The following is a 15,562-nucleotide window of genomic DNA, read 5'->3' as shown; positions in this document are numbered from 1 at the left end:
CCTCTACCCCACACATATATGTACTAATAATAAAAGGAATAAAAAATACGAAATTAATTAATAATTTTTAAAAACATTTCAAAAGGGTAAAAGGCTCACATTTGCTTTAATATTATAAAATAAAACTTATAAAAATACATATTCGGCTCGGAGAAAGGCCATCAAAGTTTACAAAAACAATTTTGTTAAATGAGTGAGGTAAAATAAAATAAAATAACATCATGCAATTAAAATAAAAACTCATTTCCAATGTCACATCCTATCAGAGTATTCTGTCCCAGCATCCTCTAGCACGAGATTCTTTAAAGTCATCCACCTAGTCATCTGCTTCAACAAACACAAGGTTCGAGACCATCACAGGATCCAAACACAAATAGCACACAGGCATTGAGTTATCACATTTCTAAAAAAAAGTACAAATAAACAAAGACGTAATCCAAATAAATTATAGAAGTATTTATAACATAGTTCAACTTAGTACAACTCACGTCACTTCACCACTTTATCATTTAAAATTCATTTTTCAATCACCAATCACATTACACATGAATCTCACACTCGGGTCAAGACGTAATAACACTCATCAATTTCATAGTAAACAATTAGCAAGCGTTATGCAACAATTATACTAAGACTCAAGCCTATATGCAATGTGGTACCATGTCAGTGAAAAACCACCCTAGGGCGTTTAGGAGTACATAACAAGACACACCACACAATGGGTATGTCAGGTCACTCTCACTAAGTAAAATCATAAGGTGACCAGCCAGGGTCACTCTGTTTTGCGAGAATGCTCCAATCATATGGGATCAACATAGGCTTAAAGGAACACTCAAATCGAGTGTCTTTACCTCCAAGACCTAAACTCCAAAGAATCCGTTAAGGCCTCACTTCCTGATTCAGGTCCAACCCCTAAAATAATTTTTTTGCATGCAGACACTACTCATGAATTATATAATACCCACGACCTCACACTCGTGTTTCAAACATGTTTAACACATTACGCTACAATTTAACACTGGTTCCTAACTAGGAATCCTATATTTTCCCTTTAACACTGCACATAAATACTTTTCTCAGGATAAACACCAGTCGAGTTATTGTATAATTCATAGCTCACAACACCACTATTGTCACATCAAGTGTTAACCACTCACTTATTCACAATCAAATATCATATCCATAATTTTAACATCTCACAATGTCACAATCCACCATCACGTATTTACGTGTATCTCACTAATTAACAGATGTTCAACTTTGCACTTATACTCAATCTCAATAACAATGTTATAATCTCAAAGCAACATGTTATTTCACAATTTATCACATATTCAATTTATCACTTATACACAATTTCATGATCCCAATATAATTATTTATCACGCTAATCTTATCCAAAACACAAACAAATTATACAAAAATGTTTCTCACAACACAGGGAGTAAAATCCCTCAAACAATTTCACATAATCATACAAAAAGAATTATAATACAATAAACATTCCAAAATAAATCCGAATTTGATCCCCTAAGAATTCCTACACTTGTTCACTCTAACCCCAATTGCGATAAACTCATCTCTTACCTCTAAGCGGGTTCACGTGTGTAGTTTGGAAAAGATAGCGGCATCTCTAGCAGTTCCCTAAGATTCCTCAAGTTTTTCATATGTTTGCTCTGTTAGGGTTTCCAAGCATTAGAGAAAAGGAGAAGAGATTGTAGCTTCCATTTTACCGTCAATGTGCAAGGGATATTTCTCTCTCTGTGGACATTATTTCGCAAATCCCTACGGTAGAGATGTGAAAAATTGGATTCTGATAGTGGTGTTCGAATTTCAAAACGATCTAACGGTTAACGATTCAAGAATCATAGTTTTACTGAGATAAATTTTGGGTCTCTACGGGAAAAGAGAAAGCTACGATGCGAAGGACATTTCTCTCACCTCTGATATTGTTTTGCAAATTCCAACGATGAGAATGTTCAGAAATGAGTTTCTAACCGGATGCTCAAATTTCACGACGATTCAACGGTTAACGAGTCTAGATCGTTATTTTACTGAGACAGGTTTGAGTGTATGTGGGAAAAAGAGAGGATTTTGGGAGGAGGAGAATGGAAAACGAAATTAAGAGAAAGATGAAACGTAGAGACTATCGTTAGTACGTAAACTAACCTAACACGTCTTTATTTATAGTTAGGGTACTCCTAACATATTATTTACTCTATTTTTTATGTATTATTTTATAGATAAATACTCTATTTTATTTCCTATCAAATGAATAAATTAAATATCTTCTTTTTTTCCTTCAAATTATTATTTTAATAAAGTCATTTTTCCTTATTTATTTAATTATAAAAACCTCACCATTTTTCTAAAACTCTATTTATTTTTAACTAAAAAAACCTTTTTAATTTATTTTACGAAAAATGGGGTGTTACAAAAGTGATACCTCTAGATTCCATAATAGAATCATTAGAAATTTTGGACACTTCTAAATTGACAACCAATAATCTATAAGTAGTATTCTGCTAAGAATATCCAACAAACACAATTAACAATTTTTTGATTCAATTTTGATTTTCTTGTGAGCAGGGATGTTAACCTTTGCTAGACACCCCACACTTTAAGATATTTCAGATTTGGTTATCTTTTTTTCCATAACTCATAAAGGGGTTTTCAAAAATAAAATAAAATTATAAGGTACCATAGTAAGAATATGACTTGCAAAATATAAAGTTTCACCCAAGTGTTTATTTTATTGTTTTGTGTGTTGTATTTTCACATGTTTATTTTTTTTAGCAAGGAACTATATATAGAGAGGCAACCAGTCACCAAACCAACGTGTAACAACAAAATACTTGCAGCAATAACGTTAAACAACAAAAAATAAAAATCAAACAACAAACTTCCTAATCTTAAAGACCTGTAATGTTCACAAAGGAATCTGACAAGTAAAGGATAACTTCCAAAGATTAATATATAAATAGAAGTAATTAGATGCTTTTAGTTTTTCACATAGACTAATTCTAAAAGAATTTTATCTTTACAAAACATAATTGATAAATAAAATATATTTTAATTTCAAATTTTAAATTGTAAGAAAATATTTTTCAACTATCTCCCACTAATTTAAAATTTAAGGAAATGAAATCATATAAAAACATTTTTAATGGAACATAATGCATTGTGTTTTCACCCGTACATTCTTGAGGCTTACTAGAAACAGACTTACTATACAAGAAGAAAGTAGCTTTTCTCTCTAAGATTGTTAGAAAATTAAAATAAAATAAATGAGAAGAAAATACAAAGTTTAAACTAAATAACAAAACAATTATAGCAAAATAACTTCCAAATATGATACAACATGAATCAACAATTCAATATATCATACAATAAGCACAAAGGAAAATAATTTAAGAATTTTTTTAATTAGTCTAGGTTGAAGTATGCAAATGTTATCCTTAAAGGAAAAACACTCACACTATATTGGTAGAAAAGTCTTATTGCATTCCTCTCTCAAGATAGGACAATCCGTTGATTTTAATCGTGTGTAGCAAAAGAATCGTCAAACCTTCTAAACACTAATACTCTTACTCTCAAAATGATAATTTTTATAAGAAAGGAAAAGAAAAATTTCAGAGGAAAAAGAAAGCAAATTATTTTTTTTTCTACTTATATGTAAAACAAATGTAACAAACTCCATTAGCCCACTAAAAATAAAATATAGGAATTCTAATTTTAGACAACATATTCTAAAATAAATATTTTATTTTATAAAAGCAAAATTAATATAAGTAATATATTTTTATAAATTTTAAATTATAAAACAAATATTTACTCACAAGTTCAACAAAACTAACTTTTGGCTATGAGAAAGAATAATATAAAAATCAGGATTAATCTCATCAATTATGACTATATAAAAAGAATAATAAGTAAGTAGATAGTAACAAAACTCACGTCCTACCAGAGTCAAACCCAGGTCGCTGGATTCAAAGTTCAGAGTGCTAACCACTACACCATAGAACCGAGCACGTACAGCAATCTTTACCCAAAATTCTAATTTCCTTTTCTTCCATTTTGCCATGTAGAGAAAAAAAGAAAAGAAAAGAATTCTTTATTTATTTATTGTTAACAATGTGTTAAAAATTTGAGTATATCCATGACAATAGATAAAAAAAAAAAATACTCATCTCAATAACTGTTTTTTATCTCATTTTTTTCTAAACCATTTAACATCAATCGTCTTTACATGATTTAACTAAAAATAATAATAACTATCTGCAAATGAAGAATACAAAATTTAGATTACTCATTTAATGTTCTACCTCTCAACAAAAACTTCTTGGGTCCCTCATTTTTCCACTCTCTTCAAACACCCACTAACTTGTTTTCCCTCTTTCATATATTCACTCCAAGTAGTGCTTCACGTTTTCTCCTTCCCGTGAATCAATCACTAGCTCCTCGACGTAACTAACAACAACAATCGCATCTTTCACTGTTCACGATTTTCGCGCCAAAACCACGAAGCTTGATAGCTCTAACGACCAGGCTCCTCTCGCCGCTGCATGACGACGACACCGACGACGACCAGGCTCCTCGCGCCAATAAGTTTATTTTCTTTTACTATAATTATTTTAAAACTCGTGAACAATGATTGTGATTGGTTACGTTTCAAATGTATTTTTTTTTTATTTTTTACATTGACAATATATACTATATATAATACATGATCATTAAACTAGCTAAAAAAAAAGCTTACTAAAGGAGGATGTGTGATATTAAAAATAAAAATTGGTGCCAAAAAATTGTATGCATTTGTTAAACAAGCACTTCCAATTTTTATTCTAATTAGATTTGTACCGGTGTGTGATGTGAGAATATACAAAATGTAAAAAAAAAAAAAATAAGGTTATCAACTGATGGGATAGAAGGTGCTTAAAGGTGAATGGAGAAGGGAGACTGAAGAGGTCGTGAGTTCGTTTTTAGTCGAAAAGTCACATTTAAATTTCTCACAAAATAAATATTTGATAAAAAAATGAGTATATAAAATATATAATATTTTACTTGTATATTATTAATCATTCTCAATTTAATAATAATAATAGTAGTAGTAATAATAATAATAAATATATTATTTATTTACATCAATTTATATTTTAGTAAATAGGTTAGTAATTTGCTTCGGAAAATACTAAACTATTTACTTAGTGACTTGAAAATTCAATTGGAATTAATTTTATGATTAAAAACATATTATATCAAATAATTAATTCTCTCAAATAACATTAAACAAGATTTTATGTATATTTTTATTTCAGTTTATTTAAAAATTATAAAAATAATAATATAAAATATTAGAAATACTAAAGGTCAAGAAACATATAAATATATTAAATTAAATAATAAATTAAAATAATTTAGAAATTAATAAAAAAAATCCATGTAAAATTTTAATAAAAAATATTTATCATATTATGTATATATAGATTTTTTCATCATTCCATTTATTAATTACTGTTATATTTTGTTTCTATTAATTTTAAAATTCTATAAATAATTTTAAAAATATTATAAAAATAATTTAGAAATGGAAAGTCAAGAAACATATAAATATACTAAATTAAATAACTTTCAAAAATTAAGAAATACACCATATGAAAAATTTAATAAATAAATTTTCATCAATTCATCAAGATAATTTATTAATTACTATTATTATACTTTTATTTCTGTTTATTTAGAAATTCTATAAATAACTATAAAAACATAAAAAATCAATTAAAAATATTGAAAATACCAAAAATCAAGAATTATATAAATTATCTAATTAAATTAAGTAATAAATTAAATTATTTATAAAATTAAGAAAAATTCCATGTGATAATTTTAATAAAAAAATCTTTATATAGTATTTAAAATATTCATTATTTCGTAAGGATAATTGTTAATTGTTATTCTACTTTTATTTCAGTTTATTTAAAACTGAAATAAATAACTATAAAGGTAGAAATGAACTAAATTTAAGAATTAGATATACAAAAATTAAAAAAAAAACATATGAATTGAATGAACTAAATTATGTAATAAATTAGAATAATTTAAAAATTAAGTAAAATTCCATGTGACTATTTTAATAAAAAGTAGTTAGAATTATTTATATAGATATTATCATCATGTCATAATTATATTAATCATCATTATACTTTCATTTTTTTTATATACAATATCTATAAATGAACTATATTAAGTAATACATTAAAAGAATTTAAAAATTAAGAAAATGGCATGTGACAATTTTAATAAAGAAAATATGTAGTATCTAGATATTCTCATATTTTATAAGGACAATTTATTAATTATTATTATAATTTTATTTCTGTCTATTTAAAATTCTATAAATAACTATAAAGGAGTAAAACAAATGAAATTAAAAGATAAGAAATAGAAAAAGTCAAGAAACACATAAATGAAATAAATTAAAATAATTTAAAAATAAAGAAAAAATATGTGACAATTTAATAAAAAATATTTAGTATTGTATATTTATATATTTTATCATTTCAAAATGATAATTTATTAATTATTAGTATACTTTTTAATAAAAAATAATTCTAAAGTTTTATTTTATTTATGCTTAAAATAAAAAAATCTATATAAGACTCAAAATATTTATATGTTTCAATGTTAATTTTTAGAATAAATTACAACAATATTCTCTGAGTTTTTGTGTAATTACATAGATACTTCCTATTTTTTTAATCATTAATTTGATAAAAGCTGGTGTTCTTATAATTTATTCTAATTTTTATTCATAGTTTTAAGTGAGAAGAGATACATGAAATTATTCAAGTAATTCAAAACGTGAAACAAACTAAACAAAACACACAGAAAAACGATCCAACCGGTAATATTAGACAAAACAATGAAAGAGAAGCGACTTAAGTACTCTCTGACACGATGGAAATTCTAACAACCTAGGCAGTCAAAAGATGAAATTCTTTAGTACACAATTTTGGGTATGGATTATTTGAAGTAACATTATCAGTGCATGAGATTCTAACTATTCAATAGTACATTATATATGTAACAAAAGTATATCAACATAATATATTTTTATTTTAAAACTGAGATTTCAAAAAATAAACGGTGAGATTGTATCACTTGACATAGTCAAATCTTTTTTTTTTCCCCCTTAAGAGAGGATCTATTCTTGCTCAATTTTTGGTTTTAAATCCATCATTAAAAGTGTATCTTTCCAAAAATACAATTTGCATTATTATTGCTATTATTATAATTTTTATTATTATTATCGTTCATTTTAACTAAATTTTTAACCTATTAAGTAAAAAACAAAGTAAGATATAAACAAAAAATAAACAAAGTAAGATTAGTTGATAAAATTCATTTAATAATAATAATAAAAATCCAAAAAACCGTGTCGTTGCCGAGTCCCAAGTTTCTATCGAGAAAACGATGCCACATAATGATACAGATGGCTAAAGTTAACGCTACAACTTCCTCCGATTAAGATTTCCCGCGGTCGACTTTTACACGCATTAACCTTCTTAACAAACCACAACCCTTAGATGAAAATCCAACGACTCATATCTCATTTAGTAAATTAAACTGAAAAATACACATTTAAAATGCCAATCATTGGATCTATTTTCAACGGCCACATTTGATTGATTGCATGAATGTACAATAAGTGTGACTGCAGTTTCTAATTTGTTCAGCCGCCTGTGTCTCATTTTTTGGACTATAGTGTTAATATGTTATGCAATAATAATAAATAATAATCATAAGGGTAGCCCAGTCAAGTCAAACCCACAACCCTTGACCCATTTTTGTTGTGCATTTTTCTACGGTCAAAGGTCAACCTCCATACTCAGTCAGAAGCAGCTTCTTCCAAAGACATGGGTGATGTGTGTGTGTGTGCATGCCTCTCTTATCATACATAAAATGCTCCATTCCCTCTCTCTTCTCTCCCCAATTTCAAACCCAACAACAAAACAACACCAACAACTAACCTTTTTCATACCATAGTTCTTGAGTTGAGCATGTCTTTCAGTTTCACTGACCTTCTTTTTACCAACAACAATAACATGAACAGGGATGATGATCCCTTTGGACTTGAGTTTGCTAATAACTTCAAGTCAGCTTCACTGCCTCTCTCTCCTTCTTCAATCTACCCTTCTTATGCTGAGTTCCCTCCTGGTTTTGCCCCAACCACACAGTCATTGAATCCACACCACTTTTTTTCTTCTCAAAATGTAAGTTACAAGCAAATCAATTATTATCATCATTATTGTTACAATTATTATACTCAAATGAAAGAATTTTATCATGTATAGTAGTCTTAGTGCCTGTCTGTAACAGAATTGTCTCCAATAGAAAATAAATGTAGTCCCGTACCATATTAATTGTAAATATGATTATTATTGGTCTTTTGCAATTCCAATGTCATGTTGTTGGTCATAACTAATTGTAGGTCATTCTTGTTTTACATGTTGGTTTAGGACTTTAGGTGGTCTTTTGCAACTCCATTGTCATGTTTTTGGTGATAACTGATTGTGGGGCATTCTTGTTTTATAAGTATGTTTTAGGACTTTAGGTGATCTTTTGCAACTCGAATGCCATGTTTTTTGGTGATAACTAATTGTGGGGGTGTTCTTGTTTTATGTGTTGGTTTAGGTTCCTGCATCTTACACAACTGAGCCATCTTCTAGCATGAGTTTCAACATGAGAAACAGTTCAACTATGGGTCAACATGGAAACAAGGAGGAAGAGAGAAACTACTCTGACCACTCTTTCCAAACAAAAGCAAACCACGTGCCTCTCTTTCAATCTTCCACAAGCATATTTCAAGTGGTAGTTGTGTTTTCTTTCATGATAAATTTAACTTAAAGCACATGTTTTTTCTTGGTTATTTATTTGATCATTAAGGGGGGTGAGACGGTTTCTTGTTCAATCTGCTTCTCTTGACTTGGACCAGTTTGTTTTATTGCCATCTGCTATTTGTTTAATGCGTCATTTTCTTTCACTTCTTTACAATAATTAATTTTTGTATTGGTTGGTACAAGCATGTTTGAACAATTCAAAACTTGTCTGTTGAATTCCAACTTGACAGAATCAAATTTAAAAGTATTTCCATGTATTTTCAGAAATTCTTTCTTACTTTCAAAAATAAAATATCTCTTTCTGTGCCAATTGAAACAAATTTTGTAGGCCATTGCAGTGTGCCTAATGAAAACGTTTTGAAGTAGACATGCCCAAAATTAAATGGCATTGAACTTACTTTACTTAACACATAAGAATTATCAGTAAGTTTCCAACATGTTTCCAGTCTTGAAAATCTGTCAACTTCACTCTAATGGTTATCAAACTACATAGTCACAATAAGCAAGTTGTGACTTTATTGATGCTTTGGAATGGAATATGCTAATCTTGGCACTTATTTATTTATAATCTTTGTTCCCCTTGAACAGCAGGAGCCACAAAAGAAACAGGACACAATGATATTCAATGAAGCTGCAAAGCAAACAGATTTCTCATCTGAGAGGACAGAAACAAAATCTGAATATCCATCCACTCAGGGCTTCTCAACAGCATTAGCCTCAATCAAACATGAAATACAAAGCAATTCTGCTCCTGGATCTGTTCAATTTAACTCCATTGCTCCTAAGTCTATTAGGGAACAAAGGAGATCAGAAGATGGTTACAATTGGAGGAAGTATGGAGAGAAACAAGTGAAAGGAAGCGAAAATCCACGTAGTTATTACAAGTGCACGCACCCGAGTTGCCCAACAAAGAAGAAAGTTGAGAGGTCTTTGGAGGGACATATCACTGAAATAGTATACAAGGGAAGTCACAATCATCCCAAGCCACATGGTAGAAAAAATGGTTCTCAATCAATTCATCAAACTTCTTCACCCTGCACCAACTCGGGGATTTCTGATCAATCTGTAGGAGATGAAGATCTAGAGCAAATATCACAGACTAGTTATTCTGGAGGGGGTGATGATGACCTTGGAAATGAGGCCAAAAGATGGTAAGATCAACAAATGACACTATATCACTCTAATGACCTGATTTGTATTGTTAAAATGAAACTACTTGGTGAACTTGATTTTAGTGTGACTGATTATGATTATGATTCTCATTATTGCAGGAAGGGGGAGAATGAAAATGATGGCCATTCCTATTCTTCTGCTGGGAGTAGAACTGTTAAGGAACCTAAAGTTGTGGTTCAAACCACAAGTGAAATTGACATACTTGATGATGGATATAGGTGGAGGAAATATGGACAGAAAGTAGTTAAAGGAAACCCAAACCCAAGGTATTTTCATCTTAGATTCTAAAAGAAAAGTTTAATTGTGATGTACTAATAGTGTAAATTTGTTGGACTGTCAATCAATCAGAAATCGTATCTGAGTTTACTTTTAAGATAGTTATTACAAAAATCAACAAACTCAAAGCGATCTTTAATTTGATGACAGTTTGAAAAAGTTTGCATAGTTTATACTAATAGTATTAGTTCATTTCAATTAAACTCAGTATAATTGATTAGTTATATGGTTTCTATTGTTACAATTTCTATTATTGCCACTTAAGGCTATGAATTAAACAAAATATTCTTTCTGCAGGAGTTACTACAAATGCGTAGCCCCGGGTTGTCCAGTGAGAAAACATGTTGAGAGAGCTTCACATGACATGAAAGCTGTGATTACGACTTATGAAGGGAAACATATCCATGATGTACCATTAGGACGAGGAAACTCAAGCTATAGCATGAACAGAAATTCTCTAAACAACACCTCCAACAACACCAACACCAGCAATGTAACAGCTCCTGCTCCTATAAGGCCCTCAGCACTGACTAACTATTCTAACTCAGCAAGTTTCACAAACTCACTTCATGACACAAAGCAACCAACATCTGCAGGTCAAGAACCTTTTCCAATGGACTTGCTGCTGAGCCCTGGAAGCATCGGATTTTCGGCTAATGACTCATTCCTTCAGTCTTTTTTGTCAAAGAACTTTTAAATTTGGAAGCAGAAGAACACTAGAACGTTACACATAAAAATATCACTGATATGTTTATGTATAGCATAGGGGAATAGAATAAGAAAATCATGAGCATCTACTAATTTTAGTGCACTAAGATTAGAGACTAGAACTACAGCATTCTAAAGCTTGACAAGAGTTAGTCCTTGTTTCAACTTTCAATTTAGAACACCAGAACGTTACAATAAAAATATCACTGATATGTTTATGTATAGCATATAGGAATAGAATAAGAAAATCATGAGCATCTACTAATTTTAGTGTACTAAGATTAGAGACTAGAACTACAGCATTCTAAAGCTTCACAAGAGTTGGGCATTGTTTCAACTTTCAATTTAGTAATAGGAGAGACAGAAAACATGTTGACCTTGAATTCTATTATTCTTTTGTTGCTTTTGTTCAATTGCTTTCTAAGATTTATACTAGTTGTTGCCAATGTCTATTTTGGTATATAAATGTCTACTCTTACTAGTTATGGTTACTTTTCGTTGTGTTGCTGACTATAATTTTTTCAGTCAAAGTCCTTATTTGTGCAAATTATGAAATAGTCAGCGACTTCTGATTAGTCAGGAAAATGTTCATGCTGCTGAGAAATTCGTCTTACTCTAGAAGAAAGGCTGAAATTATACTTTTTAACAATATTTTTAACAATTGTTTTTACTATTAGATGGACCACACATAAGTCCTACTAAATAATAAATGAAAACAATTAAATAAGAAATGAAGCTTTTGGTGGACTTCCCTTGAATTTTCTCTAATTGATAAAAGAGCATATTAATGTGTTGTTAGCATTTATTATAATAATAATAATTCATATTATTATTTAATAAAAATAATCTAGTTCCAATGTTGGATTCTTTCAATCGCTCTGTTTATTTGTGTGTTCACTGTATTATATCCTACCAATTTCGTCATTAAAGGGAAAAGTATTATAATAATTAAATTAATTATTAAAAAGTCCAGTTCTAATGTTTGCTTCTTTTATTCATGGTCAAATATCACCAAATATATAAATCAAACGTGAGTTATTTTAACTTAACAAGTAATCTTGAGTTTAAGACCTAGGTATCTAACAACTATGTTAAATACACAGAAAAAGAGGTTTGCGACTTATAAGAATTCCATCTGGTTCAAAGGAGATTGTTTTCAATTAAAAAAAAAAAATACATGTAGTACAAAAATTACTGCCAAATTCCACATTAAAGAAAAAGTATCAACACCATCAACACAGTATCAAGTAGCACCAAAAAAAGTTGTATTTTAATATGAAATTGGTACAGTCTCATGTCTTATTGCAACACACGTGCACGTACTTAAAAGGGAAGGGGGGTTATTAATTTCTTATACTCACTTCTTCACACAAATCTACCAATAAATGGAAGTTGAAACATGATAGGAGATACTTTTAACTATCAAGGATGTTCATAGGAGTATAAGTTTGGGTAGAGAGTTTGTATCCTGATATAACAGCTGACAGTGCTAGACAGCAAAATGCAAAAAAGGAAAAGGCAATGCCTGCAGCTGCAGAGTCCGTAAATATATTGGTGGTAACTTCCCTCATTCTATCTGTTGGTGGAATCGCTGAAGACGTTGATGATATCAAGAGATATGCCACAACCTGAAACCAAACAATTTGCCAATCAACCTTAGCTAAAATTTGTTAACATTTCATAATCTATCAAAAGATAACATATAGAAGCCAGTGATATGGCCTTAATCCTGTTTGAGTAATACTATTTTTTACATAAACTTTTTAATATTTTTTTTATAAAATATATTTTAGGCCCTTCACTTTTTTTTTGTCAAAATTGATCCGAGACTTTTTAGTTTTTTTTATTCAGAGGGAGAAATCAAACTTTAGTATTATAAAATTTATAACAAGTCACACACACTACTCAATCAGTTGAGTTAGATTTCTTTAATTTTGATCTTTTTTTTTATAAATAATTAATTTTGTATGTCACCCTAAATTATTATTTTACAATAAAAGAGTTAAGAGAAATTTTAACTAAAATTTAAAACATCTAAAACACATTATACCCTTATTTTTATCTTTATCACATCCTTATTAGAATAACACTTTAGTCATCATTGATTACTAGAAGAAATAGTTTAGAATTTTATTCCTTCCGAAGGATAACACCAAATAGAAGTGTCTAGTTTTCAATCCAGCTTTTTAAACATTACTTGCTAGTGTAACTCACCACTAGTTAGGTTAAACTTCAGTCTACCACACAGCCAATAGGGACAAAAAAACTAATGCAATATTACAACCAGCTCATCAATTATTTTTCTTTTTAATCATCAGTCTTGTAAAAAATGTTCAGTTCAACTCAATTTCAACACTGAATTTGATTCCCCCGAAGCTCTCATTATTCAGAGAACCAAAGTTGAGTATAGAAATAGAGCACCAACGAACTAGTTGTGATGGGAGAAGAAAGAATGCCAAACCTGATCCCCAACAAAATCAATCAACCCTTCAGTTTTTGGCCGCATCAGGCTTTTCCCCGTGAAAAGTTCATGAACTTGACGAAACACTTGAACCACAGTGTACAAACTAGATAGAGCTGCCACAGCCAGCATGTATCTATAATCCAAAAATTCAAATTCAACTTCAACCACATTACTTCATCAAATGAAGAGTTTAATTTTGATCACAATAAGTACAAATTTTTACATAATCAGCTAATTAGAAATTACAAGTATTGCTTTAATCGTAATTATGAAAAAAAAATCAATAATTTTCAATTATATGATAATATAATTTTTGTATGATTTAAGACCATGTAATCTCTGTTTGTGATGCATAATCGCATGTGTTACAAGAAGATTGATCAGGACCGCACAATCTCATAATGTTTAACAATTTTTCTAATATAAGTCTGTGTTGGTATATTGCAATTAAATTCTTAAGCAAAATCAAATTTTGACTAAAACCCATTAATCTTCAGCCAGATTCCTCACAAAACCACATCACATTTACAACCGAATTGAAAACAATAAAAGTTTCAGCTTGTACCTGTATTCTTCGAACTTGTCAAAATTCCAATAACCATGCTTGTTACTAGCCGTAAGAATGAGTGAAATCAAAGACATAAATAGAGCAATTCCTCTTAGCCCTAAAGAGCCTCTCCTTAGCATTTCTTTCCTCTTCCACCGCCGTAGGATGCCGGTGGTGTCGCCACCCGTTTCCGGCTCATGTTTGTCCACAAACAGCTCTGGCTGCACGTCAATGTTCATTTCTAAATTTTCCGAAACTGAAATCTTCTCTTTCTGGTCTTCCATGACACTCTTTGGATTCCAAGGTTTAAAGTTTAAACAACAATGAATTGATAAATGAAGACCAAAGTGAAGAAGAAGCACGCAAAGTTTGTTGTGAATGTGTCCGAACTTTTTATTTTGGAAACCGGTTTTATGGTTGTGTTGGCGAATCATTACAGGAGTTAACGAAGTTTCGATTTTGAGCCAATAAGAGAGCGCGTGAACTGCACGAAGGGTTCAATATGTAACGTGCCGTTATTGGATTGGCGGGAAGAGTGCGTTAGAGGAATAGACATGAAAAACAATACATATTTTGCGTGTGAAATGAATAAATGAATGAATAAAAAATAAAAATACTCAAATCGGTTCATGAAAACGTGAGGCGCTCACAATTGATTTTTGAAGGATGAAAATCTTAAATTTAATATTTGAATGTGTAAAAAGTGAAATAAATTAGTTGGACACATAATTTAGTGATAAATTGGTCTCTAATTTATAAATTTAATGTTAAATCGATTTTCAAAAAACATAGTTTATTGTCAAATTGATTTTGAATATTATAATTTAATGATAAAATGATCCTACAAATTTATGATAAGATTAATTTGTTGTACTTTTTACATTCAGAGATTAAAACTGTATTTTTTATCTTTCGAGAACTAATTTGTTATAGCATCACACTTTTGGGAATGAATTTGATTATTTATCCTAAAAAAATTAAACAATTATATTATATGAGAAAAAATTATGCACGGAGAATGTAAAATATTTTACAAAATCACCCAATCATCACTTATCATGTATGGTAAGTTATTGGTTTTTAAAATAATTATCTTAAAATAATTCAAACAATAATTTATGATTGGATTATAATGTAAAATTATTTTACATGTGCATAAACATTAATTAAACTCATTATATTACAAGAAAAATAGTTATGCACCGAAAGTGTACAAAGGTTTATGCTGTCATCTAATATAATAAATTTATTGATTTTTATAATAATTACTTTAAAAATAAAATCATATTATCAATGATTTATAATTAAATAATAATATAAAAATATTTTATTATCATTAAACATTTATGTTATTTATTTTTTCTCTCACCTTTTTCTTATATGGAATCGAAGGGATGATATGGTTAAATTTAAACAATGTCGGTATGATTAGTTTTTCACCCTTGCCTTTTCCTTATGTTGAAAGTTAAAACTGAAATTTATGTTTGCGAAAGT

At 29.4% G+C, this 15,562-nt stretch overlaps 2 protein-coding genes across 3 annotated transcripts; one reads left to right on the top strand and one right to left on the bottom strand.

The window, feature by feature from the left end:
* The first annotated feature begins 7,955 nt into the window (after nucleotides 1-7,955).
* LOC114416646 (probable WRKY transcription factor 33) lies at nucleotides 7,956-11,470 on the top strand. 2 transcript variants are annotated; one of them, XM_028381605.1, is made up of 5 exons: nucleotides 7,956-8,273; nucleotides 8,695-8,871; nucleotides 9,492-10,051; nucleotides 10,172-10,339; nucleotides 10,647-11,470. In XM_028381605.1, the coding sequence occupies exons 1-5, from the start codon at nucleotides 8,061-8,063 to the stop codon at nucleotides 11,044-11,046; spliced, it is 1,518 nt and encodes a 505-aa protein (XP_028237406.1). In that variant the 5' UTR covers nucleotides 7,956-8,060; the 3' UTR covers nucleotides 11,047-11,470. The 2 variants fall into 2 exon arrangements, with proteins under 2 accessions (XP_028237406.1, XP_028237400.1); XM_028381599.1 differs by having other exon boundaries at nucleotides 9,489-10,051.
* Nucleotides 11,471-12,242: 772 nt separating this feature from the next.
* Nucleotides 12,243-14,611, bottom strand: LOC114416637 (CASP-like protein 4B1). The gene is made up of 3 exons (XM_028381589.1): nucleotides 14,087-14,611; nucleotides 13,519-13,654; nucleotides 12,243-12,685 (listed from the first exon to the last, which is right to left on the bottom strand). Exons 1-3 carry the CDS (start codon nucleotides 14,500-14,502, stop codon nucleotides 12,473-12,475), a joined length of 765 nt encoding a protein of 254 aa, XP_028237390.1. The 5' UTR covers nucleotides 14,503-14,611; the 3' UTR covers nucleotides 12,243-12,472.
* Between the last annotated feature and the right edge of the window lie 951 nt (nucleotides 14,612-15,562).

The sequence above is a fragment of the Glycine soja genome, chromosome 1 (genome assembly GCF_004193775.1).
Source record: "Glycine soja cultivar W05 chromosome 1, ASM419377v2, whole genome shotgun sequence".
NCBI classification, from domain to species: Eukaryota; Viridiplantae; Streptophyta; class Magnoliopsida; order Fabales; family Fabaceae; genus Glycine; species Glycine soja.
This window is presented reverse-complemented; position numbering and strand designations above follow the sequence as displayed.

What these genes read in the sequence shown, in the direction of transcription:
- LOC114416646 (XM_028381599.1), top strand. Translation starts at nt 8,061, where the DNA reads ATGTCTTTCAGTTTCACTGACCTTCTTTTTACCAACAACAATAACATG. An exon ending in CCACAAGCATATTTCAAGTG is followed by an intron (nt 8,872 to 9,488) that starts GTAGTTGTGTTT and finishes CCCCTTGAACAG; the next exon opens with CAGGAGCCACAAAAGAAACA. An exon ending in AAAGGAAACCCAAACCCAAG is followed by an intron (nt 10,340 to 10,646) that starts GTATTTTCATCT and finishes TTCTTTCTGCAG; the next exon opens with GAGTTACTACAAATGCGTAG.
- LOC114416637 (XM_028381589.1), bottom strand. Translation starts at nt 14,502, where the DNA reads ATGATTCGCCAACACAACCATAAAACCGGTTTCCAAAATAAAAAGTTC. An exon ending in GACAAGTTCGAAGAATACAG is followed by an intron (nt 13,655 to 14,086) that starts GTACAAGCTGAA and finishes TTTGGATTATAG; the next exon opens with ATACATGCTGGCTGTGGCAG. An exon ending in TTGATTTTGTTGGGGATCAG is followed by an intron (nt 12,686 to 13,518) that starts GTTTGGCATTCT and finishes GTTTGGTTTCAG; the next exon opens with GTTGTGGCATATCTCTTGAT.